Source organism: Oncorhynchus tshawytscha, linkage group LG01 (assembly GCF_018296145.1).
Source record: "Oncorhynchus tshawytscha isolate Ot180627B linkage group LG01, Otsh_v2.0, whole genome shotgun sequence".
Lineage (NCBI taxonomy): Eukaryota > Metazoa > Chordata > Actinopteri > Salmoniformes > Salmonidae > Oncorhynchus > Oncorhynchus tshawytscha.
The window spans coordinates 77,541,566-77,569,370 of NC_056429.1; the positions used below are offsets into that span (position 1 = coordinate 77,541,566).

General features: G+C 42.0%; 1 protein-coding gene across 1 annotated transcript in view; it reads left to right on the plus strand.

The window, feature by feature from the left end:
* hk1 (hexokinase 1) overlaps positions 1-27,805 on the plus strand; it is a 44,085-nt gene that overhangs the window by 12,844 nt on the left and 3,436 nt on the right. The window contains exons 3-13 of the mRNA XM_024430734.1: positions 21,602-21,750; positions 21,906-22,025; positions 22,502-22,597; positions 22,968-23,067; positions 24,398-24,581; positions 24,734-24,889; positions 25,055-25,288; positions 25,601-25,905; positions 26,492-26,640; positions 26,871-26,990; positions 27,418-27,513. Coding sequence (XP_024286502.1) covers positions 21,602-21,750; positions 21,906-22,025; positions 22,502-22,597; positions 22,968-23,067; positions 24,398-24,581; positions 24,734-24,889; positions 25,055-25,288; positions 25,601-25,905; positions 26,492-26,640; positions 26,871-26,990; positions 27,418-27,513 — 1,709 coding nt within the window. The remainder of the gene's footprint in view (positions 1-21,601; positions 21,751-21,905; positions 22,026-22,501; positions 22,598-22,967; positions 23,068-24,397; positions 24,582-24,733; positions 24,890-25,054; positions 25,289-25,600; positions 25,906-26,491; positions 26,641-26,870; positions 26,991-27,417; positions 27,514-27,805) is intronic.

The following is a 27,805-nucleotide window of genomic DNA, read 5'->3' on the forward strand; positions in this document are numbered from 1 at the left end:
ACTGAGCACTGGAACAAAACAATAAACGATGTGAACAAAACGAAACAGTACCGTGTGGCCCAAACACTCACACGGAAACAAACACCCACAAACCAAAAGTGAAACCCAGGCTACCCAGGCTAAGTATGAAACCCAGGCTAAGTATGATTCTCAATCAGGGACAACAATTGACAGCTGCCTCTGATTGAGAACCATACTAGGCCGAACTCCAAAACCAACATAGAAAAACAAACAGACTGCCCACCCCAACTCAAGCCCTGACCATAATAAAACAAAGACAAAAACAAAGGAACTAAGGTCAGAACGTGACACATACAACAATTGTCTTAATTATTTATTTACTAAGTAACTAAATAATCACAGAAATTCATAAACAAACAACACAGTAGATATGGTTACAAGGAAATGATAGGGGAGGTTCCCTAGTGGGCTAAGCCGATATGATGGCTTGGTGGACAAAGGGAAGTGGGTGTGGACTGAGAATAGCGGGAAAGACAAAAAAAATGAATCACTACACAGTTGATAATTATATTAATTGAAATGCTAATCCTTTGCACATGAACGCCCACTTATTTGGGAATAACAACAATCAATATATATTTACACTCAGTGTGTCGTCGTGATCTCTGTTGAAATCCTCCGTCTCTCTGTTGGAGAGTTCATCCAAGCGTCTCTCTCTCTCTGCTTCCCTGAAGATCAAAGTATTTCGTGGTTAGAATGGGTACTTCAGAGTACCATTCAGAAATGTTCTCATACAATAGATGTTTCGGCGGTTGTCGGTCTTCGTATCCCAGGTTGACATCACTTCTAGCTGCAGACTAGTAATTAGTATCTAAGATTTCCTCTTATTCTGTAGAGATCAATAGTCTCAGAGTTTAACCATTTCCAGCTGTGTAGCCAATGCTCTATGTGGTACGGTTAGGAATTCAATAACTATTCGCAATCACAGCTCACGCTGTGGGTTTTCTTAGTCTAAACTCAAACCTGTGCCTCCTCAGCTGACCGAGGTACGCGTGTTCTGAAGAGGATTTCCTCAGGAGGGGTTTTTATTCATAACAATAGAAATGGCGCCAGATCATGTCTGTGCTCACGGGGGCGGGCCAATGACTTAAACTTTAAAGGGAATACAATTCTCTTTCATTAAAGGTTTAACATCATCTTATTTCACAAATAGTTTCATCTTTACTCATTCACTTTATACAGCAATTAGATGCAAACCCCATAACTGAGAAATTTACATATTCAGAGATATAGTTATGTGTGTTTGATGTCCTCTCTGTGGTCACCGTATGAAACACACTTGTCATACCCGTCCCGTAAGTGTCCACGGACCATTCCCACCTTCACAAAAGTGAACCTTTTGTATCAAAATCCCCTTTTTGGGATTTAGGTGTTCGCCATGGGAAATCCTTTGTTCTCTTTATGTGTCTCTCTTTCTGCATGGCCAGGTGGAGAGATTCTCCTCCAGGAATATATGACCTGAGATAACATAACCTGGGTGTAGGAGAGAGAGAGAGAGGGAGAGAGAGAGAGAGAGTGAGAGACGGGGGGGGGGCACGATCTATACCCAGAAAGGTTCACATCATGATACTTTCATTGATATAGTTGCAAATTATTGGTAATAGCCATAGTGATGAGTCATCGCCAGCTGTAAACTCTATAGAACGCTTCAGACAACCACTTTTATTGTGACGGTACATCAAACACGGGCGATTTTAGCATGTCAATCTTGGTGGTGCAAACTAAACCCATTTTTTGTGATAAGTGATATAACAGTGGCAAATGATTCCCACAAACTATAAGGGCCTACATAAAGCTGTCCCGACAGCAGAGCTTTCCTTTCAGCACCATAGAGTGAATTCTTACCACCGCTACACCTGGCTTTTAGTGGAGTCTGATCTGACAGCGAAATAGTTAATTCAGTCTCATTTACTGCCTTTTAAAAAACATAGTTGATATAGCTATCTTGCTTAAATAAATATTGTTTCTACTGACTCCTTGTGGATTTGTGTAACTCGATGAGAACCGCATCCTCCTTCAATAATAATGAATGCCGAAACGAGTTTTGACTTTTGAATCATGCACAAACATTATTACATTTATATAATCTTTGTTCTTATATGATTAACACTTAAAGTATAAGCAATTAAACGCAAACGAGCTGTGACGAGGAAGGCCTATTCGTTCAACACTTTCGAAATAGACAGCGACAGAAATTCTCATGTTAGTTCAGGTAAATTCAACAAGATGTTGAGGCGTTAACTTTACTATTCTTTAAGTCCCCATACAGAAAGAGAGAGAGAAAGAGAGATGCGGACTCAGCGGTTTACCTACCATTTGAAGTATTTTATTATGTGGTCGAAAAAGGAAGGAAAATATAATCACGAGGATCCACTTTTATAGACAATATACCGACTCACAGACAGATCACTGCGCAAACAAAACAGCACTCTCAATATCAACTGGAATTACATGGGTCTATTACTGAACTTTTGGTTTAACACAAATATTTGAATGGGAAGAGACTGTCACTGGCAGACATGGAACATGGTTATAGACCCAACAACATTTTATAGTATCCCCTCCTCGTGTAGAAAAGCACATGAGCTAATTATAATACACAAAGTAAGCGAAACAATGAAATGCATAATTCTATCATTGCCTAAAATGGTGAATAAGATACTAATGAGACAGACCTATATAAGCAAAATAACAAATGAGATGTACAAACTATGGAATAAGGGAACAATGAGTGGATAAGAGGCAAGCCTTCATTTCGATTAAGATATGAGTGAGCTGAGTCGGATGTAGCCTACATGCTTATTTGCATGTAGGCTGCCTAAAATGGACAGCGACAGATTTCAGAACATGGGCTGTTTTTACAGTATTCTCCCTGTACACCAAGTCAGAACAGCAGGTTAAATAAATGAGGCACATGACCGGACAATGAAAGGTCTTAAACTATTTGATGATGACATTTCAATAAAACAGGCTATAGGCTACATGGGCACCACTAAGTCAGAACAGTAGGCTAAGTACACAGAGGGAGAGGGACCACATTCTTAGGATGAGACACAGGTTACCAACAGCTTACTATACAACGGGCTACTAACAGCTTACTACACAACATGCACTTAGTGTTAGTTTCTTGGCAACAGTATAGATGTCTCCCTGGCGTATTGCATCACTTATGCAGCAGCATACAAGACATATTAAGGGACCCACCGTAGTTGTGCTGGAAGATGGCGCGGCGGTACTTCTTGTGGGCAAACTTCTGAATTAGTACTTTGTCATCAAAATCTGGCATTCTCTGGATGAACATGAAGATTTCATTTCACACTTGCATCACTGTCCTTTGTGACAAAAATTTCCAGATATTTAACTGTACTTTATATTGATATTATGTAATGAAATTAATGGAAGGTCATGTATGGTCATAAGCTCACAATTATTCATATTTAGCCTTAAACCTGATGGATCTGAGAAGAGATTAACTAAATTGATAACTAGGGGGATCTGTTCTTTGTCCTTAAGAAAAAGAGTGGTATAATCTGCTAGTTGACTAATGATGGATTTTCCCATGACATGTTCCAAAGTGGGCATGAGAGCATTATTCTCAATACATTCAATGAAGGTGTCAAAAAGTAGATCTCTTAGATCATCCCAAAATAAAATCGCAGCCAGGCGATCACAGCCAGGTGATATATTTAAGGCTGGTTTCTTTACAGTTATATCCAATTCCTCTAATTTGAAGCTCTGCTTCACAAAACTCTTTAAAGTGTAACTAAGTTTATTGTAGGAATATGGCTTTTATTTACAAAAAAAATATCATTACAGTTATTGGGGATTAGGATGAGGAATATAAATCATTGTAGAAACAAAAATGTCTAACAATCAATTTTGTTTCTGTTCTTTCATTCCTACTAACATACAAATAATTAATAGCATTTCTTTCCTGACACCTTTTTTTCAAGTCTGCTAAAGTAAGAGGTGCTTTTTTCTCCTTCTTCTATCCACTTTGTCCTTGATCTAATATGAGCACCATTCGCCGTTCTTTATGTGAACATCATCCAATTTGTATTGTAAGATTAGTATCTTATTTTTGCCAGCCACAGACAATTCTGACTTGTTACTAAGTACATTAATTTCATTAACCAAATCAATTTCTAACTGTGTTTTATACACCCAGGGGGGCTTGAACTGCTGTAGATTCTGCAGTGATGTAGTGTCCCCATGAGTGACAGAACCCTGATCCAATCACGGCTCAACCAGAGAAGATTTACAATGCCTACACTCGGTGCTTTCGCTGGCTGCCCCTCCACCACAGAAAGCACTGAGCTACTGTAGGCTGAAACATGCATTTTTGAGCTGCCTTACTCAAAGAAAGAGACCAAGTTTGAATGTTGCTTTATTAACTCAATAATTATTTATTCCAATGTTTGCTAAACTGATATGTGAAACAATTCATGCCAGAATTACATGCAAAATAGGCAAAAAATAATAGGTGGGGCTCTGACATCAAATCTTTCAATGGTAAAACGTTTTATATAATTTTCGCCTGACATGATCACTCTACCTACTCTTAATTCTTGTCTAATATGTTGCCTTTTCTTGCCTTTTTTAATAAATTCTGATATTTTGAATAATGTGATAGGTATATTTCACTGAATCATATGGTTGTTAAGAGCGACATTTTGATAATATTACCGTTATATCAACACAATCACTCCCGTTCAACAACTCTAAATCTCTTTTGGCACAGTAGGCTTCAAGTCAATTGCTGATAATGTTGCAGAAAAAGTTTGAAAGGTTTAGGCATTCCTTAATCACTGAACACGTAAATGCTGTCAATTACCCAATTTATAGGCATGCCCAATTGAGGGGAATTTTTTTACAACGTGATATTGCGCTCCAAAGGGATAACTTGAAATAGCATGATGTAGGTTGATAAAATAATCCAAAGAAAAATGTGATTATTTATTAGCCTAGTGATTATAGGAATTTAGGCATATCATCCGAATATGGCCTCATGTAAAATCATTGTCAAAAGCAGAAGCGATACCAACTGTTGCATGTAAATGTAGATTATTTATGGGTTGATCATAGGCTATATAAATATCAAATAATTCTTTCAACTCCAAAGCAATTGCCTGTCCATGGCACAGGAACCACTGACTCGCTGCCTTTTACTATTAGTAAGGCAACTGCTGGTAACACTTATTAAATTGTTAGGACAGCTCACAAGGCCTTCTAATTATCTGTTGACTAAGTGGGACTCTTATTACTAAAGAGGCTTTATGCATAGCTTTTATTTTTTTTACCAATAATAGTAGGAGTAAAATGTCTCTATTCTTAGCACTTACAATTTTCTACGCTGAGACGCTTTCTGGATACGGCCCTGATATCCTGAGTCCAACCTATGTTTCATTATACCAATATTAAAGGACAAAATCTCACCTCATAAGTTCTCCTATGATCTTTCAGGCAGTTCAATATAAGTTGGCATGTATCAGTATAAATACTGATACATGTCCCTGATACAGCAATATGAAATCATGTACGATTCATAAAAAAATTCATTTTATTGTGTTTATTAGTTATGAACTTTGCTAGAATGTGGTGACAACTGTTGTCAATCTACAGTAGCAGCAGAAGATTGATGTTTTTGATTGACTCACTTGAAAATTAAGCATAAAGTGGGTTCATCAATGCATTCATTGAAAGAACTGTTGTTGTCTTTACAGCTGTAGGCATATTGCAGTGCCAAGCTTGCCATATAATCGTGGTGGAATCTGCCCAGGGTCGGCTATAGCCTTTTGGTGTCCCTAAACAAGATTTGGTTGGGGGGGCCCTCCACCTTGCGGCAAAACATTTTGACAGCGGAGAGAAATTTTGTAGTTTTAAAGTTGATTTACTATAATTCTATACATTTTTTCATGGGGCGTAGAGAAAATTTTGCAGTTTTGAAGCAAGTTTTCTGCAGTTTTACACATATTTCCATGTAGCTGAGAGAAAACCTTGCAATTTTATAAAACATTTCATGAAATTCTACTTATTTTTCCCTGGGGCAGAGAGAAAAAATGTAATCTAATTTCCTGCTATTCTTTAAACTTATGCCATATTAATTTAGGGGCTCCCGAATGGTGCAGAGGTCTAAGTCACTGCATCTCAGTGCTTGAGGTGTCACTACAGGCACCCTGGTTAGAATTCAGGCTGTATCACAAACGGCTGTAATTGGGAGTCCCATAGGGCGGCACACAATTGGCCCAGCGTCATCCAGGTTTGGCCGGTGCAGGCCATCATTGTAAATAAGAATTTGTCCTTAAGTGACTTGCCTAGTTAAATAAAGGTTAACATTTTTTCTCAAAAATAAATTAAAAAGTAAATCAGAGTGAGATTGACTAACAAAATCAATGGGGGCCCCCTGGAGGTCAGGACCCCTGGGCATGTGCCCTGTGTGCCCGTTCATTATTCGGCCATGATCACTACAAGTTTAGATATCTTGCTAATGATGGAACATTTTGTGACTGTCAGTGGCTGACATACTGTAACAAGAGAAAAACTGCTGGTACAACCAAATTTCAAAATTGCACCTGGTGTATTATACTATTCTTACTCTCAATAGTATGTTGACACCCCGACTGTGTTCCTAAATGTTTAAAAAAATATATATGTTGTGGGGTCGGGGGCCCCCTAGCAGCCAGGGGCCCAAAGCAACCGCTTATGTTGCTTAACCCTGGAACCGGCCCTGAATCTGCCTTTGCTGCAGAATGTGAGCGTTCTTTATTCATGCACCCTATCAAAAACCTGTGGTTACATCACAGATTACACATTATCCCACATCCAGATTTTCACAGACATTCAGTGATTCTATCATCTTTACTCAGTAGAACAGCTATGTATTGCTGACTGGGTTGTAACCTGGGTCTCCTGTGCCACAGGACTGTGAATGAGATTTAAACGGATTATTTTTACTAGGCTATCTATACTTTCATGTGATTTTCAACCTCATAATTTTAAGAAATACGATACTAATAAAGATATACATTGTAAATAAACAGACAAGAACACATACAGTGCACAGAGTATGGTTTATTTAGTGGCTTCGTTAAGACTGTTACTGTGAAAAGTATCATCCAGGCTGCTGATTTCTGCTCTCATTCACACATCTATATTCAACCACCAGGGCCACAGTGAGAGAATGCAATAAGGCTAAGTAATGACCCTGACGTCCCTGCTCTGCCCTCACACAGATGTCAAGGCTCCACTATCCACTAAGGTGACATAATGTAGGGGTCAAACTCATTCCGTGGAGGGCTGAGTGTCTGCTGTTTTTTCCTTTATCCTTTTAATTAAGACCTAGACAGCCAGGTGAGGGGAGTTCCTTAGTAATTAGTTATTTTAATTCATCAATCAAGTCCAAGGGAGGAGCGAAAACCCACAGACACTCAGGATTTCATGGAATGAGTTTGACACGTGACATAAAAACTCTGAAACTGGAAACACTTATCTCCCTCATTAGCTTTAAGCACCAGCTGTCAGAGCAGCTCAAAGATTACTGCACCTGTACATAGCCCATCTATAATTTAGCACAAACAACTACCTCTTCCCCTACTGTATTTATTTATTTATTTAGCTCCTTTGCACCCCATTATTTTTACTTTGCACATTCTTCCACTGCAAATCTACCATTCCACTGTTTTACTTGCTATATTGTATTTACTTCGCCACCATGGCCTTTACTTTTTTTTTTACCTCCCTTATCTCACCTCATTTGCTCACATCGTATATAGACTTCTTTTTCTACTGTATTATTTACTGTATGTTTGTTTTACTCCACGTGTAACTCTGTGTTGTTGTATGTGTCGAACTGCTTTGCTTTATCTTGGTTTGGTCGCAATTGTAAATGAGAACTTGTTCTCAACTTGCCTACCTGGTTAAATAAAGGTGAAATAAAATTAAAATAAATAATGTGTGGTTCTTACAGTACTCCTAACAGAGTGGTTCTAACACAAAACCTTATTAGGTCATGTTTACATCTTACGGTCATTCTGCCATAGGATGATCTTTTTGTTGACTGGTTCAACAATTTGGATTTGTTTGTCATGTGTTCCTGATATGTTCAAATTATAATTGCCCTTGAGAATTGACTGTGCACCCTACACCCTCCATCCCTATTGTAAAACTGCTGCATTATCCAAATGCATGCTGCTTTGTATGTGTTCTTCAATTCTAAGTTTGATTTGAAGGAGCAATGTGAACTAGAGCAATCAAAGTGTCCACCAAGGTGCTGGTTAAAAATGTGTGCATTTACTAACAAGCAAGCAGGGGAGAAAGTCTTGTGGGTTTGACTACCTCTCGACATACTATTGCTACGCTACACTGAAGTTTCTGACTTTCTCCCATCAGAAGACCAATTTGGCAGAGAGCTATTATTCACTAGCAGTCAACTAGCAATGATACAGTGTTGTTGTCAGGCAATAGCAGTAGGGCAAAATTATGTTGTTAATCCGTCTGCACTCAGTGTTTTAGTATCAGAATTAGATGTAAAAAAATATATATATTTTTTAAAATATATATATATATTTTAATCATCAGCCCATCACTTTGAAGTGCAGTACCAGTCAAAAGTTTGGACATACCTACTCATTCAGGGGGTTTTCTTTAGTTGTACTGTTTTCTACATTGTAGAATAATAGTGAAGATGTCACAACTATGAAATAACACATATGGAATCATGTAGGAACCAAAAAAGTGTTATACAAGAGTTTTTATATATCATTTAGATTCTTCAAAGTAGCAGCCCTTTGCCTTGATGACAGCTTTGTACACTCTTGGCATTCTCTCAACCAGCTTCACCTGGAATGCTTTTCCAACAGTCTTGAAGGAGTTCCCACATATGCTGAGCCCTTGTTGGCTGCTTTTCCTTCACTCTGCGGTCCAACTCATCCCAAACCATCTCAATTGAGTTGAGGTCGGATGATTGTGGGGGCTAGGTAATCTGATGCAGCACTTATCACTCTCCTTCTTGGTTAAATAGCCCTTACACAGCCTGGAGGTGTGTTGGGTCATTGTCCTGTTGAAAAACAAATGATAGTCCCACTCTTGGAATGCTGTGGTAGCCATGCTGGTTAAGTGTGCCTCGAATTCTAAATAAATCCATAACAGTGTCACAAACAAAGCACCATCACACCTCCTCCTCCTTGCTTCACGGTGGGAAACACACATGCAGAGATCATTCGTTCACCATCTCTGTGTCTCACAAAGACACGGCGATTGGAACCAAACATCTCAAATTTGGACTCATCAGACCAAAGGACAGATTTCCACCAGTCTAATATTCATTGCTCGTGTTTCTTGGCCCAAGCAAGTCTCTTCTTTTTATTGGTGTCTTTTGGTAGCGGTTTCTTTGCAGCAATTCGACCATGAAGGCCTGATTCGTGCAGTCTCCTCTGAACAGTTGATGTTCAGATGTTCTGTTACTTGAACTTTGTGAAGCATTTATTTGGGCTGCAATCTGAGGTGCAGTTAATTATAATGAACTTATCCTCTGCAGCAGAGGTAACTCTGGGTCTTCCTTTCCTGTTGTGGTCCTCATGAGAGCCAGTTTCATCATAGCGCTAGATTGTTTTTGCGATTGCACTTGAAGAAACTTTCAAAGTTTACTTTATGTCTTGAAGTAAGGATTGACTGTCATTTCTCTTTACTTATTTGAGTTGTTCTTGCCATAATATGGACTTGGTCTTTTTCCAAATAGGGCTATCTTCTGTTTACCACCCCTACGTTGTCACAACACAACGGATTTGCTCAAACGCATTAAGGAAAGAAATTCCACAAATGAACTTTTAACAGGCACACCTGTTAATTGAAATGCATTCCAGGTGACTACTTCATGAAGCTGGTTGAGAGAATTCCCAGAGTGTGCAAAGCTGTCATCAAGGCAAAGGGTGGCAACTTTGAAGAATCTCAAATATAAAATATATTTAACATGTAGAAAATAGTAAAAATAAAGAAAAACCTTGGAATGAGTAGGTGTGTCTAAACGTTTTACTGGTACTGTAAATCAGATCATAAGTGAAATAAATCCCATTGTGAATGTGTTAGGTAGTGAATGACGTAAGAGATTATATGGAGTAGGCCTTTAGGATTCATTGTTTGCCTTCCCTCTTGTTTGTTTTTTTACTTTTCAGTTCCTTTGGTTTACAAAAAATAAGTTGTCACTCCCATAAAACTACTACTGCTTAAATTGCAACATGTTCTTAAGACAGTGTGAAACTGTCTTTAATTCCCGGGAAGAATGGATTTTTGGCAGGAGCCAGGAGCTTTTGATATACTATTGCATGGCAATGCCAACAGTAGTCAGCCCAGACATCACAATCATTGGGCAACACAAAGATTTGAGTCACTGAGTACGGTTGCATGCACACAATATTGCACACAATATAATTATTATAATAGTTTGATTAAAATGTTTACATACTTTACAAGAAGAACGATTTCCCTAATAATCCTGTTTACATGGACACATCTGAAATCAGGCTACCTAGTTTTCAAGTTTTAATGTCACATGCACAAGTACAGTGAAATGCCTTTCTAGCAAACTCAAAACCCAACAATGCAATAACCAATAACAATGTAATAGTAGAAAAAAACACGAGAAATAAGAAGAAATATGAAGAACACAATAAGTATGTAAGCATACTATATACAGGGTAAGTTCCAATACCATATTTACAATATGCAGGGATACTGGAGGGATGGAGGTAGATGCAGTATGTATAGGGATAAGGTTACTAGGCAACAGGAAATAAGATAAACAGAGTAGTAGCAGCTTGTATGTGAGTGAGTGTTGTGATAGAAAAATTACATACTTACCTGATTTGTTAAAATTAATAGATATATATATATTTATTTGACAGTTTCTGATTATTGTTGCTTGGTTTTATAGTTAGGTAACACCAGTGAATTTGAGCAAGAAGTTAATGTATTCTAAAATTGTAATCTGTTTTGATTACGTGGCAGTGTCCAGTAATTAAAGTAGATTGAAATAAGTATTGACTATTAAGCTGATAGAAGAGGACCAACTTTTTGAAGGTTCTACATTTGTTCAACAACAGGCTTATATTTTTACTAAATTAAGGCAACAGGTTGCAATGTTTACATTGCCGGAAATGGGTTATGGGTTTGTTGATTTTAGACGGTGTCGATTCCACATAATGAAGGGCTTCCGAGTTGCGTAGCGGCTTAAAGCACTGCATCTCAGTGCAAGAGGGATCACTGTTGTCCCTGGTTCGAATCCAGGCTGTATCACATCCGGCCGTGATTGAGAGTCCCATAGGGCGGCTCACAATGGCCCAGCGTCGACGAGGTTTGGCCCGGTAGGCCGTCATTATAAACAAGAATTTGTTCTTAACTGACCTGCCTAGTTAAATAAAGGTTAACAGGAACAATCTAAGGTGACAATATAGTAACAATATCATGATAATTTGACATGGTTATTGAAAAGAGAGACCAGTCATATGATACGATATGGGAGTGAATTGTTAGACTCCGTGGAGAGATACATGTTGCCATGTCTAAGGGTAGCACACGATAAATTAAGCGCACATAAACGTTGGGGTACATTCAAATGAATGATTTTCATGATCATATTTTGTTTGCAGTTAAAACCTTTGGGTTGCTGATTATGATATTATTATACTGAATGCTAAAGAAATTGACATTCCTCTTCCAGGAGAATGGGGGTAGTAATTTTCTCTCTCTATGAAATGTTTCCTGAGGCTATGGTCTTGGGAGAGGGGTTAGTGAAATTTAGCAGCTTTATAGGTATAACGGTATCTGGATTCGGTGGTAAAGAGGAGTTACCAAAATAAATAAGGCCTGGCCTTTGTTTGATTTTGCCATATGGCTTACCACACACACACACACACACACACACCAGTACGTACACACAACTTACTGGTTATGAATATGGGTTAGTGCCAAGGTAATTTAAACAGTCCCACACACACATTGAATTTTCAGAAAAAAACTTCTGAGTTTTAATTGACCACCTGAATTATTTTGATAAAAAATGTACTGAGGAAACTTACTGTAAACCTGGGATACAAAATGTATGAAATATTTTACAGTTTTTAATTAATTGGTGTAATATAAACTCAGCAACAAAAAGAAATGTCAATTTTTCAGGACCCTGTCTTTCAAAGATAAATCTGTTACGGTTTTCTAGGTGTGAAGGATAGTCGGACCAAAATGCAGCGTGTAGATTGCGATCCATGTTTAATCAACAAAACGTAAACACGAATCAATACAAACACTACAAAACAAATAAACGTAACGAAAACCGAAACAGCCTATACTTGTGTCAACTAACACAGCGACAGGAACGAAGACACTAAGGACAATCACCCACGACAAACTCAAAGAATATGGCTGCCTAAATATGGTTCCCAATCAGAGACAACGATAAACACCTGCCTCTGATTGAGAACCACTCCAGACAGCCATAGACTTTGCTAGATCACCCCACTAGCTACAATCCCAATAAATACACACCACATACAAAACCCATGCCACACCCTGGCCTGACCCAATACATGAAGATAAACACAAAATACTTCGACCAGGGCGTGACAGAACCCCCCTAAGGTGCGGACTCCCGAACGCACCTCAAAACAATAGGGAGGGTCCGGGTGGGCGTCTGTCCATGGTGGCGGCTCCGGCGTGGGACGTGGACCCCACTCAGTCAATGTCTTAGTCCCCTCTCCTCGTGTCCCTGGATAGTCCACCCTCGCCGCCGACCATGGCCTAGTAGTCCTCACCCAGAACCCCACTGGACTGAGGAGCAGATCGGGACTGAAGGACAGCTCGGGACTGAGGGGAAGCTCGGGAGTGAGAGAAAGCTCGGGAGTGAGAGAAAGCTCGGGAGTGAGAGAAAGCTCGGGAGTGAGAGAAAGCTCGGGAGTGAGAGGAAGCTCAGGAGTGAGAGGAAGCTCAGGAGTGAGAGGAAACTCAGGCAGGTTGATGCATCTACCAGATCCTGGCTGGCTGGCGGATCCTGGCTGACTGGCGGATCCTGGCTGACTGGCGGATCCTGGCCGACTGGCAGATCCTGGCCGACTGGCAGATCCTGGCCGACTGGCAGATCCTGGCCGACTGGCAGATCCTGGCCGACTGGCAGTTCTGGCAGATCCCGGCTGACTGGCGGATCTGGAAGAGTCTGGTTGACTAGCAGATCTGGAAGAGTCTGGCTGACTGGCGGATCTGGAAGAGTCTGGCTGACTGGCGGATCTGGAAGAGTCTGGCTGACTGGCGGATCTGGAAGAGTCTGGCTGACTGGCGGATCTGGAAGAGTCTGGCTGACTGGCGGATCTGGAAGAGTCTGGCTGACTGGCGGATCCTGGCAGACTGAAAGATCTGACTGCTCCACGCTGACTGGCGGCTCTGGCTGCTCCATGTAGGCTGACAGCTCTGGCGGCTTCTGACAGACTGGCAGCTCTGGCGGCTCCGTGCAGACTGGCAGCTCCTTGCAGACTGGCAGCTCCTTACAGACTGACAGTTCCTTGCAGACTGACAGCTCCGTGCAGACTGGCAGCTCCGTGCAGACTGGCAGCTCCTTGCAGACTGGCAGCTCCTTGCAGACTGGCAGCTCCTTGCAGACTGACAGCTCCTTGCAGACTGACAGCTCCGTGCAGACTGACAGCTCCGTGCAGACTGACAGCTCCTTGCAGACTGACAGCTCCTTGCAGACTGACAGCTCTGGCTGCTCCATGCAGACTGACAGCTCTGGCTGCTCCATGCAGGCTGGGAGCTCTGGCTGCTCCATGCAGGCTGGCAGCTCTGGCTGCTCCATGCAGGCTGGCAGCTCTGGCTGCTCTATGCAGACTGACAGCTCTGGCTGCTCCATGCCGGCTGGCAGCTCTGGCTTCTCCATGCAGGCTGGCAGTTCTGGCTGCTCCATGCAGGCTGGCAGCTCTGGCTGCGCTGAACAGGCGGGAGACTCCAGCAGCTCTGTAGAGGAGAAAGGCTCTGGCTGCGCTGAACAGGCGGGAGACTCCAGCAGCACTGTAGAGGAGAAAGGCTCCGGCAGCGCTGTAGGGGAGAAAGGCTCCGGCAGCGCTGAACAGACGGGAGACTCCGGCAGCGCAGGAGAGGAGAAAGGCTCCGGCAGCGCTGGAGAGGCGAGGCGCACTGTAGGCCTGATGCGTGGTGCTGGTACTGGTGGTACTGAACCGAGAACACGCACAGGAAGCCTGGTGCGGGGAGCTGCTACCGGAGGGCTGGAGTGTGGAGGTGGCACAGGATGGGCTAGACCGTGAAGGCGTACTGGAGATCTTGAGAGCAGTGCTGGCACAGGACGTGCAAGGCTAGTGATGTGCACAGGAGGCCTGGTGCGTGAGGCTGGCACCAACTTCACCAGCCGACTAACACGCACCTCAGGACGAGTATGGAGCGCTAACCCAGGTGCCATCAAATCCCCGACATGTTCCGTCGGGTGAATTCCATGCAAAAAGCACCAACACAGCAACTCCCTCATTTCTCTCTCCTCCAATTTCCCCATTAACTCCTTCACAGTCTCTGTTTCGCTCACCTCCAACACCGGCTCTGGTTCTGGTCTCCTCCTTGGCTCCTCACGATAAACAGGGAGAGTTGGCTCAGGTCTGACTCCTGACTCTGCCACACTCTCCCTGAGCCCCCCCCCCAAGAAATTTTTGGGGCTGACTCTCAGGCTTCCTTCCGGGTCGCCGTGCTGCCGCCTCATACCGGCGCCTCTCCGCTTTCGCCGCCTCCAGTTCTTCTTTGGGGCGGCGATATTCTCCAGGCTGAGCCCAGGGTCCTTCTCCGTTTAGGATTTCCTCCCATGTCCTGAAATCCTTATAGCGCATCTCCTCTTTGGGCTGCTCCTGCCTGTTGACACGCTGCTTGGTCCGTTGGTGGTGGGTGATTCTGTTACGGTTTTCTAGGTGTGAAGGATAGTCGGACCAAAATGCAGCGTGTAGATTGCGATCCATGTTTAATCAACAAAACGTAAACACGAATCAATACAAACACTACAAAACAAATAAACGTAACGAAAACCGAAACAGCCTATACTTGTGTCAACTAACACAGCGACAGGAACGAAGACACTAAGGACAATCACCCACGACAAACTCAAAGAATATGGCTGCCTAAATATGGTTCCCAATCAGAGACAACGATAAACACCTGCCTCTGATTGAGAACCACTCCAGACAGCCATAGACTTTGCTAGATCACCCCACTAGCTACAATCCCAATAAATACACACCACATACAAAAACCCATGCCACACCCTGGCCTGACCCAATACATGAAGATAAACACAAAATACTTCGACCAGGGCGTGACAAAATCGTAAAAATCCAAATAACTTCACAGATCTTAATTGTAAAGGGTTTAAACACCGTTTCCCATGCTTGTTCAATGAACCATAAACAATTAACAAATATGCACCTGTGGAATGGTGGTTAAGAAACAAACAGCTTACAGACGATAGGCAATTAAGGTCACAGTTATGAAAATTTAGGACACTAAAGAGGTCTTTCTACACCAAAAGAAAGATGCCCATGGTTCCTGCTGATCTGCGTGAACGTGCCTTAGGCATGCTGCAAGGAGACATGAGGACTGCAAATGTGGCCAAGGCAATAAATAGCAATATCTGTACTGTGGGATGCCTAAGACAGCGCTACAGGGAGACAGGATGGACAGCTGATCGTCCTCGCAGTGGCAGACCACCTGTAACAACACCTGCACAGGATCGGTGCACCTGAACATCACACCTGCGGGACAGGTACAGGACAACAACTGCCCGAGTTACACCAGGAACTCACAATCCCTCCATCGGTGCTTAGACTGTCCGCAATAGGCTGAGAGAGGCTGGAATGAAGGCTTGTAGGCCTGTTGTAAGGCAGGTCCTCACCAGACATCACCGGCAACAACGTCGCTTATGGACAAACCCACTGTCACTGGACCAGACAGGACTGGCAAAAAGTGCTCTTCACTGACGAGTCGCGGTTTTGTCTCACCAGGGGTGATGGTCGGATTTGCGTTTATCGTCAAAGGAATGAGCGTTACACCGTGGCCTGTACTCTGGAGTGGGATCGATTTGGAGGTGGAGGGTTCGTCATGGTCTGGGGCGGTGTGTCACAGCATCATCGGACTGAGATTGTTGTCATTGCAGGCAATCTCAACTCTGTGCGTTACAGGGAAGACATCCTCCTCCCTCATGTGGTACCCTTCCCGCAGGCTCATCCTGACATGACCCTCCAGCATGACAATGCCACCAGCCATACTGCTTGTTCTGTGCATGATTTCCTGCAAGACAGAAATGTCAGTGTTCTGTCATGGCCAGCGAAGAACCCGGATCTCAAACCCATTGAGCACATCTGGGACCTGTTGGATTGGAGGGTGAGGGCTAGGGCCATTCCCCCCAGAAATGTCCGAGAACTTGCAGGTGCCTTGGTGGAAGAGTGGGGTAACACCTCACAGCAAGAACTGGCAAATCTGGTGCAGTCCATGAGGAGGAGATGCACTGCAGTACTTAATGCAGCTGCTGGACACACCACACTGGACTGTTATTTTTTATTTTGACCCCTCTTTGTTCAGGGACACACTATGCCATTAGTCACATGTTTGTGGAACTTGTTCAGTTTATGTCTCCGTTGTTGAATCTTGTTATGCTAAGTTTGCTAAAAAATAAATGCCCTTGACAGTGAGAGGACATTTCTTTTTTTGCTGAGTTTAGTAAGAAACACTAATTTGAAGGGTTTGAATGACATCTGACCTCTGTCCTGACTTTCTAGTGTGATTTGATCATTCTCGCTGGAAAGCTGAGAGACATTGGATGATGATTTGAAGGTCATTTGTAATGCTGATAATTACAGAGAAGTTTTATAACTAATAGAATGTGTTGTTTTTACACAGTCAATATTGTGAATTATGTGTCAAAATGGGGGAATTACCTTTTTTTTGGGGGGGGGATTGAAGTTTACACACCTTGAGTGATATGTAGGTATATATTGAGTGATGTATGAAGGAGTGTATTTTTCCCTTGTTTGTTTTGTTTTGATAAATCCCACCAGATTGGGTCTGCTGGATGTTTGGGATAATTTCCTGAGTCTATGTCTGTGATGAGGTTGACAGTGTGATAAGGGGAGTATAAACTAATTTGGGAAAAGATGTTTCAACAGAATGTGTTATTTCCTTCAACATTTGTTTTAGAAATTTGCATTAAGAATATTTGTAGAAGTAATAATTTGTCATATAGTCAATGCTTGTCTGGATTTCCTGGATCAGAAATGAACTGAACTGAATTGTTGTTCTGATTTGTCCTTTCGAGGTTAAGGTGGATATGGTATCTAAATGCACGAAAGGGATAATTTGACCAAACAGGGGGTGACCTCAAAACCCCCTCTAACCGGCTGAAGAAATGGCATTCACTATGGCCCTGTCCTGCACCACTTCTATCGAGAGACCTGAGTCCGAGCCAGCAACCGGTGGACAGCATCTAGTTCTCTCATATTGCTGGTATACTGGTTGGCAAATGAACAAGGCATAATAGGAGTTGTGGTGGGGTTCAGGTGAGACATTTTATCATGGTCCATACACTTTGAACTGTGAAGCTACCTGAAGAAGGAAAATTAAGAAATGCCAGAAGATTGAGTGCCGGAGAAAGGAGGGGTTGGTCAACTGTGCCCATAATTGATTTAGACTTATCTGAAATTGTTATTTGGGGTATCTCCTCCTCTGACGAAGAGGTAGAACAAGGATCAGACCAAAATGCAGCGTGATGATGATTCATGATATATTTCAATGAAGGAAGGAAAACCTATACATACAGAAACTACAAAACTAACGATAATGAAAACCGAAACAGCCCTATCTGGTGCAGGTACAAAGACAGGAACAATCACCCACAAACACACAGTGAAACCCAGGCTACCTAAATATGGTTCCCAATCAGAGACAACGAGAATCACCTGACTCTGATTGAGAACCTCAGGCAGCCATAGACTATGCTAGACACCCCTACTCAGCCACAATCCCAATACCTACTAAAACCCCCAATACCACAACACAACACAAAATAACCCCATGTCACACCCTGGCCTGACCAAATAATTACATAAACACAAAATACTAAGACCAGGGCGTGACAGTATCAGGTTGATGGGGGAGGTCTACGGTGCTAAATGTATCATTATTTAGGGTAAGAATTCATTGAGATACTGATCTGTAATTATAACCCCGACGAGAGAGTTAATTGGGTTAATTATTAGGTGAATATATTGTATGTTAATATGGATGTACATTCTGCCAGTGTTGATGTATGTTAAATTGAGGGTTTTCATTTTGAGTGGTAGAACCAATGTGAATCACTGAGCAATGTCATTCAACATTTTGGTTGGATAATTAACTGGGTTTTGAATTATGATTTGGAAACTAAATTATTTTTAAAACTGATGTTAACTATATGAGTGGAGCAATTAATGTATTATGGATTGATTGTTTTGATTGTTGTTATGCTAATGATGACATGGGTAAATAAGTTGTGTACTATGTTGAGACTATTCTCAGCATGCTTTGGTAAAAGGAGGGGTAAAGTCTGATCCTGAGAGTGAAACTGAGCTTAATCTATTTGATTTATATCCATTACCAAATTGAAATGTTTAAGGATAACACTCAGGAACTATAGCAGGTTTATGCTAATGGCCATTCTAACACCTGGATATGTTTATTTTTGAACCATTCCATTATAGATTTTGCTTTATGTTTTGGATCATTGTCTTGTTGGAAAACAAATCTCTGTCCCAGTCTCAGGTCTTTTGCAGACTCCATCAGGTTTTCTTCCAGAATGGTCCTGTATTTGGCTCCATCCATCTTCCCATCACTTTGAACCATCTTCCCTGTCCCTGCTGAAGAAAAGCAGGCCCAAACCATGATGCTGCCACCACCATGTTTGACAGTGGGGATGGTATATTCAGGGTGATGAGCTGTGTTGCTTTTACGCCAAACATAACGTTTTGCATTGTTGCCAAAAAGTTCAATTTTGGTTTCATCTGACCAGAGCACCTTCTTCCACATGTTTGGTGTGTCTCCCAGGTGGCTTGTGGCAAACTTTAAACGACACTTTTTATGGATATCTTTAAGAAATGGCTTTCTTCTTGCCACTCTTCCATAAAGGCCAGATTTGTGCAATATGCGACTGATTGTTGTCCTATGGACAGAGTCTCCCACCTCAGCTGTAGATCTCTGCAGTTCATCCAGAGTGATCATGGGCCTCTTGGCTGCATCTCTGATCAGTCTTCTCCTTGTATGAGCTGAAAGTTTAGAGGGACGGCTCGGTCTTGGTAGATTTGCAGTGGTCTGATACTCCTTCCATTTCAATATTATCGCTTGCACAGTGCTCCTTGGGATGTTTAAAGCTTGGGAAATCTTTTTGTATCCAAATCCGGCTTTAAACTTCTTCACAACAGTATCTCGGACCTGCCTGGTGTGTTCCTTGTTCTTCATGATGCTCTCTGCACTTTTAACGGACCTCTGAGACTATCACAGTGCAGGTGCATTTATACGGAGACTTGATTACACACAGGTGGATTCTATTTATCATCATTAGTCATTTAGGTCAACATTGGATCATTCAGAGATCCTCACTGAACTTCTGGAGAGAGTTTGCTGCACTGAAAGTAAAGGGGCTGAATAATTTTGCACACCCAATTTTTCAGTTTTTGATTTGTTAAAGAAGTTTGAAATATCCAATAAATGTCGTTCTACTTCATGATTGTGTCCCACTTGTTGTTGATTCTTCACAAAAAAATACAGTTTTATATCTTTATGTTTGAAGCCTGAAATGTGGCAAAAGGTCGCAAAGTTCAAGGGGGCCGAATACTTTCGCAAGGCACTGTATATAGTGGGATCATGATGCTTGTCCTGGGTTATGTTCATTAGGCACTAAATGGAATAAATGTTTTTTTAAACCTTGTAATTTTACTTTTAAGTTGAGAGAATTCTCAAAATGGGGGAATGTGATAGAAAAATTACATATTTAACTGATTTGTTTAATATTAATAGTTAGCAATTAATACTTAACAAATATGAGGATATTTCTGTCCTGTTAGTGTCTTTGTTTTCATGGGCTCCACTCTAGTTCCCTGCAGCTAATCAGGGCGTATGGTCACTGGAGATGGCTTGAGCTGACAAATGGGTTAAAGACTGCATTACAGAGACAAGAATGTGTTTTACTAGAGATAGCTTAGGAGTAGAACAATCCGTCATTGTCTCAAAATCATCCTTGCATCTGGGAAACTAAGCCAGGGTGGGGTTAAGACAATAACCCAAGTGCAGATAATGACAGGATGAACCCAGAGTGGCTTATGATGCCCCAATCTGCATGAGGGGGGTTGAACCAACCATAACTGAGTGTTGTTAGCTGAGTGTTGTTAGTGTCAGCTATATATAGTATTCTGCATTTGTGTAAAGGTTAGGTTACTCGGTCCAACACTCAAGGGTGGGGGGTCGACAAGCCTCATTAGTGCAAAAATGAATTAATATTAAATGAAGATGATTGTTTGAAGAAATGACAAAATCTCTCTCAGTACTGAATTTCCACAACAGTGTGTAGAGTCAGTATAAATGTATGTGCATAGTTTCCTGTAGTCCACGATCAGCTCCTTGGTCTTACTGACATTGAGGCACCACACTTCCACCACACTACCACACTGACCTCCTCCCTGTAGGCTGACTCATCATCACTGGTGATTAGGCCTACCACTGTGTAGTCGTCAGCACACTTGATGATGGTGTTGGAGTCATGCGTGGCCACACAGTCGTGGGTGAACAGGGAGTACAGGAGGGGGCTAAGCACACACCCCTGCGGGGACCCTGTTTTGAGGGTCAGCATGGTGAAGGTGATGGTGCCTACCCTCACCACCAGGATCCAATTGCAGAGGGAGATGTTCAGACCCAGAGTCCTAAGCTGGTGATGAGCTTGGAGGGGATAATGGTGTTGAAAGCTGAGCTGTAGTCAATGAACAGCATTCTCACATACCTGATGGCAAATCGGCAATCAAAATAAACGTTTTACCACAGCAACCATGTTATTTTTGGGAAGCACATTTCATTCTGAGTTCGGACATACAGTGCCTTCGGACGATATTCAGACCCCTTGACTTTTTTCACATTTTGTTACATTACAGCTTTATTCTAAAATGTATTAAATTGTTCTTTCCCCTCATAATTCTACATACAATATCCCATAATGACAAGGCAAAACCAGGAGAAAAAATGTGTTGCTTATTTATGAAAAAAAAAACTGATATCACATTTACATAAGTATTCAGACCCTTTACTCAGTACTTTGTTGAAGCACCTTTGGCAGCGATGTTTACATGACTATTGCATAATCTGTTTAATATTGAATTATTACTGTGCATGTGAACATACTCACTGCCGCCTGTAGTACTATAACCCACATACCTCGATCAGTAGGTTCCTCTTCTGTTTCAGTGGACATGATGCCTCTGTTCACAGTTCACATATTTGCTTGCTGTGAGCACATGCATATTTTTTATGCTTGTTACAGAGAAGGGGGACTTCATTGCTCTGGATCTGGGAGGCTCGGCCTTCCGCATCCTGCGAGTGAAGGTGTCCCATGAGAAGAAGCAGACGGTTCAGATGGAGAGCCAGATCTATGACACTCCAGAGGACATCATCCATGGCAGTGGCACTCGGGTACGGGGTACCTTTCAAACTCTTACCGTATATAAATGTCTAAAAGTCTAGTGGCCAGGGAAATAAATCCAAAGTGTGCATTACAGTCTCTCCTTGTGCACAGATTGCTTTCGAGATAACCATCCCTAACTTAATTATTTTCCTTTCCCTTGCAGCTGTTTGACCATGTTGCAGAGTGCCTGGGTGACTTCATGGAGAAGCAGAATATCAAGGATAAGAAGCTTTCTGTCGGCTTCACCTTCTCCTTCCCCTGTGCACAAACAAAACTGAATGAGGTGAGAGAATGAACAAGCCAATAGTACTGTACAGCTGAGCTTCAGTTATTAGCTTCGTTTTTTTATTTTACCCTCATTTTCCTCCTCAATTTCGATCTTGTCTCATCGCTGCAACTCCCAACGGGCTCGGGAGAGGCGAAGGGTGAGCCATGCGTCCTCCTGAACATGACCCGCCCAAGCTCGCACCTTAACACCCACCAGCTTAACCCGGAAGCCAGCCGCACCAATGTGTAGGGGGAAACACCATTCAATTGGCGACCTGTATCAGCCTGCAAGCACCCGGCCCTCCACAAGGAGTCGGTAGGGCACGATGAGCCAAGTAAAGCCCCCCCGGCCAAACCCTTCCCTAACCCGGATGACGCTGGGCCAATTGTGTGCCGTCCTATTGGACTTCTGTCACGGACGGTTGTATTAGCTTCAGTTTTGAAGACAGATCATATCATACTATCAGTGATCTGCCTGTTTGTCTTTTGTAGAGTTATTTGCTCACTTGGACAAAACGCTTTAAAGCCAGTGGAGTTGAGGGAATGGACGTTGTGACTCTTCTGAACAAGGCCATCAAAAAACGTGGGGTAGGTTTGATGTTTTTAAGCATACTTGCCTAATGCAATGACAATGATCCCACTGGGCAAAAACGACTTGAATCAACATTGTTTCCACATCATTTTAACCAGAAAATTCAATATGATGACGTTGAATGAACGTGGATAACTGATTGGATTTGTAAAAAGTAATCAATGTAAGGTCATTTTTATTTCACCCAACTTTTAACCTAAATTCAATGACATGGTGATATTGTTGGCTGATTTCACATTAGTTCACAACTCAACCAAATGCAAATCAAAACTAGATGTTGAACTGATGTCTGTGCCCAATGGGAAGTTCAGTCATAAGCAAATCTGTTGCACCATGGTTATATAATTGTAACCCTGTGCTTTTCAGGACTATGATGCAGACATCATGGCAGTGGTCAATGACACAGTTGGAACCATGATGACCTGTGGCTTTGATGACCAGCGTTGTGAAGTTGGTATCATCATAGGTATAAAATCCATTTACCTCCCACCAGACCATTAAAGGATCCCCCCTCCCCCAGAAGAAGTTGGTGCCACTATTTCAATGTAATTTCCTGTCTTAGAGAGAAAATGCACGTTTAGGTTCCACCTCTGAAGAATGACAGAGGCTACTTATAAATATTTACAAATTGGGTGTAGGAATTTCCATGTGGAGTTAAACATCAACAAATAGGGCACCTAGCATGCTAACCTTATCTAGCTAGCTAGCTAGCTAGCTTGCTAACCATATCTAGCAGGCACGATAGGCTAGATCTGTTGTTGCTGTTTTTTTTAACTACACTGTATTCAAAATATTAGCCAGCTCGATCGATGGCTTGTTCTGGAGCTGTATTTGCCATAAGCATTGATTTAGCGAAAACTTCGCCACAGATGGAAACCACTGGTCTATCTTTGACTCTGCCATCTATTATTATCTCCAAAGTTTTGACATCTTCCATAAATTGCGGCCGCGAATCCACCATAGAAATAGTTTGGAAAATAAGATGAAGCTCAGATAATATCCATAAATATAGAAAAATAGCTGATATGTGTTTTTCTACATTGTAAGGGACATGGTGCAACTTTTCGTAGGTAGGCTGCTGACAGGCTTTGGCTGCGGTACAGCAAAGCCAAGTCAGCCCTTGCTCATGGTTCTCACATGGGAAGTGAAATGATAGGCTATAATGACTTTGCTCAAGATCATGCACGCTGCAAATTACATGTAACTAACAAATTTCATGTAACTAGCAAATTACATGCACCCTTACATTTTTTCTCCATGGCTCAGGTGACCAAGTGGACACAAGACTGTTTGGCTCATGTGAGTCACGAAGAGGAATAACTTTGGATTTGTTTCAGATTAATAAACATTGCCATGCTGGTGGGTGGTAATATTCAAATAAAAATCAACCCTGAAACTAAACGTAGGCGGAAAATAATTTGTATTATATTATCATAGGAAATGACACCACATTCACACGGATTCGCACAAATTGGGCAGTTCGGACTTCAAGCCAAAATATATCATAATTTGACTAAAACTATGACTTACTGACTTAAATCGTTATGCACCATCATGGGTAAGCTCTGGACATTGTTTTTCAGCTTGAAAAAGTGGATTTCTACTGGTGTGGGTGTTTAATTATATTTATTCCAAAATGTTCAATCATTTTGTCAGAACAGATAGTGCTGTGTTTGGTTTCAATGTGCCCCTGCTGATCACCCTTTTGCCCTATTTTTGTTCAAGCCGAGCTGAAGCTCATTGGGTACACTTTTACTTTTGCATTACTCACGTGTTGCTTGTTGGTGTCTCCTCAGGCACAGGTACTAATGCTTGTTACATGGAGGAGCTAAGGCACATTGACCTGGTGGAGGGAGACGAGGGCAGAATGTGTATCAACACAGAGTGGGGAGCCTTTGGGGACGATGGAATGCTGGAGGACATTCGCACAGAGTTCGACAGAGAAATTGACAGGGGCTCTCTAAACCCAGGGAAACAGCTGTATGTCACATATTAATACACTATAAATCAGACCTTCCCAAATTTCTTTAAGACATACAATATCAGTTAAGTGCATTGATAGTAGTAGTCATCGTACCCATGTCACATTTTCCCTCAGTGTTTAGCAACATATTGTATCTTTTTCTCTCCAGGTTTGAGAAGATGGTCAGTGGGATGTACATGGGCGAACTTGTGCGACTCATCCTGGTCAAGATGGCCAAAGAGGGATTTTTGTTTGAGGGTCGGATAACGCCTGAACTTCTTACTAAAGGGAAATTTGAAACCAAACACGTTTCTTCCATTGAAAAGTAGGTGTCAATCAGTTTTCTTTTCTTTAGGGTCTAGATGACTTGTGCCATGTAGCCATTTGCAAACTGAGCACTGCTTTGAGACTGCACACCATTATCGTACGCCTTTGTAATGTAATTTGTCACCACTGAGCTCATCTCTTCTCCGAACCTATCACTGTCCAGGAGTAAAGAAGGCCTCGCTAAAGCCAAGGATATCCTAGGTCGCCTGGGTGTGGAACCATCCGCAGATGACTGCGTTGCTGTGCAGCACGTATGCACCATAGTCTCCCACAGATCAGCCAACCTCCTCGCTGCCACTCTGGGCGGCATCCTCTCCAGGCTAAAGGACAACAAAGGGAACCCTCGCCTACGCACCACTGTGGGCATCGACGGCTCTCTCTACAAGATGCACCCGCAGTGAGTAGCCTATACCAGTAGAGGGCCCCCTGGGTACAAGGTAGACTGTACCCAGCTCTTATTGTGCATCTTAATTGTGTATCTTGCATTGAAGCTATGCAATTCTGTCAAATGGCTTAGGGAATACTACAATAGACTTTGAAAAAGAGACATTGATACAGAATACAGATGTCAAAGATATATTTTAGGTACTAGGGCCAAGAGCCTGAGTTGTGATGAGATACGTAAAAGGTTAAGTTACACGTGAGAATCCAAGAATCCAAGGTCAGGTCATTTTTGTCTGACTGAGAATCACCCTTCCCATCTCCTCAGATATGCCCGGCGTCTCCACAAAACAGTCCGCCGCCTAGTTCCTGAGTCAGATGTCCGCTTCCTGCTCTCAGAGAGTGGGAGCTCCAAGGGCGCTGCCATGGTGACCGCTGTGGCCTACCGGCTGGCTGACCAGCGTCGTCAGATCACAGAGACCCTGGCTGAGTTCAGACTGACCAGTGACCAGCTGCTGGAGGTGAAGAAGAGGATGAGGACAGAGATCCAGAACGGCCTGGGGAAAAAGACCCATGACAGCGCCACCATCAAGATGTGGCCCACATATGTACTCAGCACACCAGATGGATCAGGTGAGAGAAGTTCAACTTGGATTTAAATTAGTTTCCCAGACTGTGATTCTACCAGTTGACCAGAGTGGTTTAGCTCTGTGACAAAACGTTTTGAGATTCATTCCATTAATTCCATTTGACATAAATGGGAATTTAACCCTCTTCTGCTTCCCCTGCTGTATATAACCATATCAACAACTTAAAAGCTCCTTATCACTCGTTAATGCTTTAACACGCTACTGTATAATCCAGGCTTCTATGAAAACATATGATATTGTGTATTTTTTTGGCTTAGCACTTCTTGTAGTGCCCTGATTAAGGTCAAAGTATTTCTAAGTCTAACACAATTACTTCACAGCACTCCCACACCTCCATGCAAGTCAAAACATCCAATGTCAATGAGAGATTCAATTCGACACACTGTTTGTCACTCATTTCAAATGGCTATGACAGTGGCAACAAGTACAATGTGTTGCAAGACTTTTCATAAGCATTTAGGAACCCTTTATAATGTGTTATTATGTCGCATAAAAAATATCTGGAAAATCAAACCGTTATTATCTCTTTTTACTAAAGACAGTATTGTTAATTTTGTTGTGTTTTCCAGAAAATGGTGATTTCTTGGCTTTGGATTTAGGAGGGACAAACTTTAGAGTGCTGTTGGTGAAGATTCGCAGTGGCAAGCGGCGGACAGTAGAGATGCATAACAAAATTTATGCTATTCCTATGGAGGTGATGCAGGGGACTGGAGAGGAGGTGAGTAAGTTTGGGAGTTTCCTGTGAGTATGGACATATATCTCATTCTGTACCAAAACAATGTCAGTTGTCCCACACATTTGAAAAGGAAGTTACTGTAAATGCAATAGCTCCTATTATAGATATAACAGGACATACGTTAAGCATATTCTTACAGCCAACTTTTGCGACCTGTGTAACATAAGCAAATTTGCTTGTGCTTGTTGAAAAATACCCTCCATTTCCCACAGCTGTTTGACCACATTGTCCAGTGCATATCTGACTTCCTGGACTACATGGGTATGAAGAACACTCGCCTGCCTCTGGGTTTCACCTTCTCTTTCCCCTGCAGACAGACCAGCTTGGATGTGGTGAGCTGACTCCTTCTTTTACAGTAATCAGCCATCTATCAACTTTTTCATCTCAGACATATTGCTCATTATATCTATATTATATAGTCTATGTATCTATATTAAAATACAGCCACAAAACTGAGCCGGGATCTCCATCTTCAATTCTACGCTTCCTTTTAGGCTCACAAGAAGCTTGTCGCCCTGTTACATTTTTTTTTATGTGTGTGTTTTGGAGAGTTATTATTCCTGATATACCATAGTGTCACAATGCATAATTACGATGTATGCAGTTGTAGGCCAATTTAGAAACTGTTGGATGACTACATTACCCATAATTCTGTCGGCATCCATTCCATTATATGTGTGTGTGTACGTAAGTGTGTGCGTGTGTGCATGTGCGTGTGTGTGTACGTCACTAATAGAACATCTTTCTGTCTTTGTTCAGGGCATCCTGGTAACCTGGACCAAAGGCTTCAAAGCCACTGACTGTGAAGGGGAGGATGTTGTCGGGCTTCTCAGAGAGGGGATTAAAAGGAGAGAGGTAAGTGGACACTATAACCAGGGCCCAAAGTTTTTCCTGACCATGGGTCCAGAGCAGGAAAAACTTGGTATTAGTGCCTGTTCTACAGGATTACACAAAATATAAAAGCTGATATCTAATGGGCATCTATTGACAACCAAAAGTAACTTTAGGCTGCTCTTTTTGTTAGTTTTTGCCATGATATAGAAGGTTGTGATACAACATTTTTAAGGGGTATTGCTATAAAAAATTAAGTTCTCATTTCCGCAAACATTGCTTCCCAGAGACATCATGTACATGTGTTTCTATTGGT